Source organism: Sinocyclocheilus anshuiensis, unplaced genomic scaffold, assembly GCF_001515605.1.
Source record: "Sinocyclocheilus anshuiensis isolate Anshui unplaced genomic scaffold, SAMN03320099.WGS_v1.1 scaffold2823, whole genome shotgun sequence".
Taxonomy (NCBI): Eukaryota; Metazoa; Chordata; class Actinopteri; order Cypriniformes; family Cyprinidae; genus Sinocyclocheilus; species Sinocyclocheilus anshuiensis.
This window is the reverse complement of record NW_015552796.1, coordinates 138,956-145,684: the sequence shown is the minus strand read 5'-3', so window position 1 is coordinate 145,684 and position 6,729 is coordinate 138,956. Positions and strand designations below refer to the sequence as shown.

Sequence of the window (6,729 nt, the reverse complement as noted above, 5' to 3'; positions counted from 1 at the left end):
TCTCTTTCATACATGAAAATGACAGAGACCCTAAATGTATTCTAAATGTACAATATCAAAACCCTCTCAAATTTGTAAATTGGGATTTTGGGAACATGTCAAATGCAGATAGAGCCTTATAATTCTAAAAAGTAATTTTCCGCTTGGAATTATAAGGTTCTATCTTGCAAAACATTAATTGAAGCAACTGTTTTCAAGAAATACTAACAGTCTACTTATAATTTGTTTTAAAATATAAAATTAGTGTTGTAACAATGTGTCGATATGTATGAGAAAGGTCAATTGAATGCTTTTTATGAAATGTATTTAATATTTTTAGGACATATAATATTTTTTCTTGTTCAAGTAAAGAATAAAAGGCAATGCTAAATATTTTTAGTCCAGTGCAGATGTTAATTTTATGCAGGAATATGGTGGGTAATTAAACACTTCATTGCTGGAACAGTTTAAGCAGCTACTGTAATACATCTGACCAGGACTTTGGGATCTATCTCTCTAGAGATCAGTATGGCCGAGATAACATATTAACATTTATTGTTGTAATTAAGACTTCATCAATTAAATTGATGACCATTTGACCTTTAAGGCTTAATAATGTAAAATTTAAGACATTTTAAGACTTTAAACTGCAAGAAAACACAATGCTTTAGCAAAGTTGTTTAACCCTTAAATGCATGAATGTTGCACCAATCATTACATATCGGGCGTGCAATACATGCAATAGTGTAAAACTCTCCTCACTCACCTCACACTCACTGATATGTTAATAACAATTACAAAGGAATAAAATAAAGCATATTCCGTTATCTTTTTAAACTTGGAAGGGTTCAATTTGAGCAGATGATTTTACCATCACTGTCATCGTCAGAGTGCACTTATTCATCATCTGGCTCATATTCGCGATCTCAACCATATTCTCAAAACTATTGTTTTCAACGTCTTCAAAAACAACATTTTGATTGCTATTCACCACTTCCACCATCAAATAAATGTGACACTTATATTTCATTGCATACAGTAATTGCTCTGTAGTAAAGCCATTCAAATCAGTTAAATTTTTGCCGATGATATTTTGTTTTATGCCTGTGGTATTATGTGAGTGAAACATCACGTCGTCATTGTCTATGAAACAGTGACACTCTGAGGAATAAAGGTGAATTGCATTTATTGAGTCACCAGATATTTAATTATTGTTACGCAGAAAAAAATATACTTACACTATTACATAGGCCTACCTCTGGTCGCTAGCGACCCTATACACTTTTTACAAAAATAAAAAATCAGAAAACAGACTCTCTATCTCTCTTCTTTAAGAGATAATAAACATTGAGAAATGTTTCACTGACTATATATTAAAATATTTAACATTTGAAATTGAAATATTTAACATTCAATCTTTCCTGCTGTCATGGAGCAGTCCAGCGACATGACAAAGAAAGTTGACCCTGATTGGTCCTCTTGTGTACATTCGAAGTGCTGATTGGCTCACAGATAGAACCTTATAGAACCAAGTTAGAGTTCGACTTTGTAGAAAGAACATTTTTGTTTTCTAAATAAAAAGTCCCAAAATGTACAGAACTTAAAAAAGCCATCACATAATGTAAATAAGTTGTCACAGAATAAGAATATGTGAATAACTCAATTTTGACAAAAATGTCAGATAGAACCAAGGCGACAAAATGTGTACAATTTAAATGTGTTAAATTTATTAATGGGGCCATATTAAAATCCCCACATCTCTGTAAATGAATCATATATGGCCTTAAAAATGAAAATACCAAAAGAAAATCTTATTAAGAACTAAATATTCAAAGGGATATTAAGTATAAATAGAAATAGGCTTGGGAAGTTTTGGATTTGGTTCGAGTGTTTTACACTCATACTTGATCAAACAAAATCATTGTCAACACAGCTACTTGCCAATATGCACACAATTGTTTGTCAGCGATTCAATTATGATTCAAAGTTTTCTAGAAAAGCGAGACATTTTTTTCAGCATTATTGCAGTTTATTATTAATGACATGACAGTTGAAGGTCTAACAGCTTGCATCCACACTAATGCACAGTTCTACTTGGACATATCAGATGTTTTAACCGCTCTGTTTACAATCGGCAAGCCACAAGAATTCTTCAGAGGACACACACACGCACAAGTGCACATGAGCAACTGAAAGCAGCTGTCTTGTCAGTCAATGATTTTCGTATATAAAAAACATGCTGAATTCCAAACGGCATAAATGATGACTTCGTAGGGCATTTACTTAGGCAACATAAGGCAAAACATTAAAACATCAAGACCATACATAGTATGAGCAAAACACTGAGCAAAATCCAAGGTTTTCCACAGTTACATATCTGTATAATAAAGCTTGATAGCATTTGCCATAGTAATTCACTTTGAACTTTACAAATTGTATCAAAGTTTGGATACTTTACTCACACAAGTCATCAAGTAACTGCGGATGCATAGGAAAACTTGAGAATTTTATTTTGTTTCTATTATCATGCTATTATCATGGGATATTGAAGGCACAAATCTTGCTTTAGCAAGTTTACCACTCCCACCCTCACCGACCAAAAGCTATAGCTTTTCAAAGGCTATGTCAAGTAATGCAGCCCACTCATAACGTTAGAGCTGGAACCTCCAGCAATAAAATGAGTGTGAGTGTGAATGAATAATAATACAAAAATGTAACAAAACATATTTTATAATGTTATTTCTATTTCTTTGACAGTGCACTTTGATTTGAACTATTCTGTCAGTATTAAATCAGTTTAGAAAAGATTTTCGAACCTGGAAGAGAGAAGAAGCATACAGCAAAGTCCCATCTCCTCCCAAACAAATGATGAAGTCGACACAATTGGAAATATCATCATAATCTATGAAACATGTCAAGAGGTTGCACATCAATTTTACACATTTTATCTTAACTCAGGAACACTGGTTAAAGTTTCTAAGTCCTAAACAGTTTTTATAGTCACTGCAATAGTTTTCCTTAAATACACTATATGGACAAAAATATTGGGACACCTGACCATTACACCAACAGGGACTTTAATGACACCACACTGTAAATATATAGACATTAATATGAAGTTGGTCTCCCCTTTGCAGCTACAGTGGCATGCGAAAGTTTGGGAATCCCTTGCAGAATCTGTGAAAATGTGAACAATTTTTAACAAAATAAGAGAGATCATAAAAAAAGCATGTTATTTTCTTATTTAGTACTGTCCTGAGTAAGATATTTACATAAAAGATGTTTACATTTAGTCCACAAGAAAAAAATAGCTGAAATTATTAAAATAACCCCATTCAAAAGTTTGGGAACCCTTGGTTCTTAATACTGTGTGTGGTTACCTGGATGATCCACGACTGTTTTTTGTTTTTGTTTTGTGATGGTTGTTCATGAGTCCCTTGTTTGTTCTGAACAGCTAAACTGACTGCTGTTCTTCAGAAAAATCCTCCAGCTCCTGCACATTCTTTGGTTTTCCAGCATCTTCTGCATATTTGACCGCTTTCCAGCAGTGACTGTATGATTTTGAGGTCCATCTTTTCACACTGAGCACAATTGAGGGACTTAAACACAACTATTAAAAAAGGTTCAAACATTCACCGATGCTCCAGAAGGAAACACGATGCATTAAGAGCCGGGGGGTGAAAACTTTTGAGCAGGATGATGTCGTCCAAATTTTTCTTATTTTCTTGAACTATTTTTTTTTGTCCATTTAGTACTGCCCTTTCGGAAGCAACAGAAGATACATGTTTCCCGGAAGACAGATTAAGTACAATTTACCTTGATCTAGGGCTGGGCCGATAAACGATATCATATCGAATCGCAGAAAATACTTTTCCAAAACCGCACTGCCTCAGCTATATGAAGAGTGCCGCGAAAAGCTGGAAAATAATCTAAGGAACGTGAGATTTTTTGCCACTACCTCCGACCTATGGTCGAGCCGGACATCCGAGCCATATATGAGCCTCACCATTCATTACATTGACGAGGAGTGGGGTCTGCAATCAAGATGCTTGCAAACTGCATATTTTCCGGACGACCATACTGCGGAAATACTTTCTGCGGGTCTGGAGGATGCACTCGCATCTTGGGGCCTTAGCGAGGACCGCCAGGTGTGCATTACAATGGACAACGGCGCAAACATCGTCAAGGCTGTCTCACTTAAAAACTGGACCCGTCTGCAGTGTTTTGGTCACCGGCTACATCTAGCCATTGGTAAGTTAAGCATCTAAAAAAAGGTAAAGTTTTCAGTGCTAAAAACAGCATATGAGGATTTATAAAATATCCTAATTGATTTCACAGCATTTAAGGCTATCACATTTGACTGCATAATTTAGAAAATGCTGTCGTATTCACACTGCCCTAACAAACACCAACTTGCGTGTGGTTGTGTGCTGTAAAGGCAGGGATAAATAAATGATCGTCTAGCCCTGCTTGACGCTATTTGATAAATATGCATATATATTAAGCATGTTAAATGCCGTTAATGCTTTAAAATGTAAGTAATGCATCTATTCCACAATAATAACGTGATAATTTATCATAATTCGTTCAATTTGGATTCAGTTACGTTTCTGTTGGCATTGAAGTTGTCATGGCATGCTTAAGCCATTATGTCATTTAACTCAGATTTGTGGGATAAAAAGACAGTTTTGCACATTTAATCTACCTCTTAAAGCCAGACACATTGGACAGACTAGTCTTTCTGGCAAAAAACCTGAAAAAGTTTTACAAATTGTGTGCACTAGCTAGAAGTTGAATATTTTTGTTTACGTTTTGCACATTTAATCTACCTCTTAAAGCCAGACACATTGGACAGACTAGTCTTTCTGGCAAAAAACCTGAAAAAGTTTTACAAATTGTGTGCACTTGCTAGAAGTTGTATATTTTTATGTTTAAGTTTTGCACATTTAAAATACCTCTTAAAGCCAGACACTGTTGACAGACCAATCTTCCTGGCAAAAAAAAAAAACTGAAAGTTTTACAAATTGTGTGCACTTGCTAGAAGTTGTATATTTTTGTTTACATTTTACATATTTAATGTACCTCTTAAAGACAGACACTGTTGACAGACCAGTCTGCCTGGCAAAAAAAAAAATAATAATAATAATGTGAAAGTTTTACAAATTGTGTGCACTTGCTAGAAGTTGTATATTTTTGTTTACATTTTGCACATTTAATGTACCTCTTAAAGACAGACACTGTTGACAGTTAGTCTTTCTGGGGGAAAAAAAACTGTAATTGTGTTACAAATGATGTTTACAATAGTATTATGTTTACATTTTGGACATTTACTCTCATTTACCACAACTTTTTTGTCACAACTTTTATTTTTAAATTTATTTTAGTAAGTTGTTTTAATTTTTAAGGCCAAATGTGTAATCTTTTTTTAATTTTTTTTTAAATAAACTATACTTTTAAAGTGTAATTTAATGAACCCTCTAATTTTTGTGGCTTCAGTCATTGTTGGGATACTCTTTTAAAGCTGGAAGCATTAACAACTTATATCGAAATATATATCGTTATCGTTCAATATGGGAAAAATATATCGAGATTACATTTTTGCCATATCGCCCAGCCCTACCTTGATCTTCAAATTCAAAAAGTTTTCACCCCCCAGCTCTTAATGCATCGTATTTCCTTCTGGAGCATCAGTGAATGTTTGAACCTTTTTTAATAGTTGTGTTTCAGTGTGAAAAGATGGATCTCAAAATCATACAGTCACTGCTGAAAGGGGTTCAAATATGCAAAAGATGCTGGAAAACTGAAGAATCTGCAGGAGCTGGAGGATTTTTCTGAAGAACAGTGCTCAGTTTAACTGTTCAGAACAAACAAGGGACTCATGAACAACCATCACAAAACAAAAAAAAATCTATCGTGGATCATCCAAGTAACCACACACAGTATTAAGAACCAAGGGTTCCCAAACTTTTGAATGGGGTTATTTTAATCATTTCAGCTATTTTTTTGTTGTGGACTAAATGTAAACATCTTTTATGTAAAATATCTTACTCAGGACAGTACTAAATAAAAAATAACATGCATTTTGTATGATCTATCTTATTTTGTTAAAATTATTAAAAAAGGGGTTCCCAAACTTTTGCATGCCACTGTATATCACTGTCTGCCTACAGTCACCTGGGAAAGCTTTCCACAAGATTTTGGAGTGTTTCTCTGGGAATTTTTGCCCATTCATTCAGTAGAGCATTTGTGAGGTCAGGCACTGACAGGGCCGGACTGGGACGCAATTTCAGGCCGGGAAATCTCGCACTCATCCAGGCCACACAGAAAAAAGGGGCCAAAATTTTACCTTTTGGGGTACAACAGCTTGACACCGTAGCAGTACACCATACATATTAGTACCTTAAGAGTAGTAATTCGTACCCTTAATGTACTAATTTGTAGGCCTACCTATTAGGGGTAAAAAGGAACAAATATGTCCTTTTAAGGGTCCTGTTCCAGTGGCAAGCTGCATGTTGTAACCCAAAAGGTGCAATTTTGGCCCCTTATTTCATGTATATAGCCTATACATCCACAACAATTTCTGAAACCAGACGACCCTATTATTTAAATGGCCATCACATAAAAAAGGTCTAAATCCTTAGTCTGGGGCCGTGGAAAATAATTAAAGGTTCTCCGTTAACTGTGTCCACCTTGTTGAAAATATTCACCTCATTTCAATTTGTTAGCAAAGAATGTTATTTATCTTAAAAT

General features: G+C 34.7%; 1 protein-coding gene across 1 annotated transcript in view; it reads right to left on the bottom strand.

Moving 5' to 3' along the window:
* The window catches only part of LOC107667944 (NAD kinase-like), a 143,810-nt gene that overhangs the window by 93,495 nt on the left and 43,586 nt on the right, over positions 1-6,729 (bottom strand). The window contains exon 6 of the mRNA XM_016459676.1: positions 2,796-2,881. Within this exon, the coding sequence (XP_016315162.1) occupies positions 2,796-2,881 (86 nt within the window). The remainder of the gene's footprint in view (positions 1-2,795; positions 2,882-6,729) is intronic.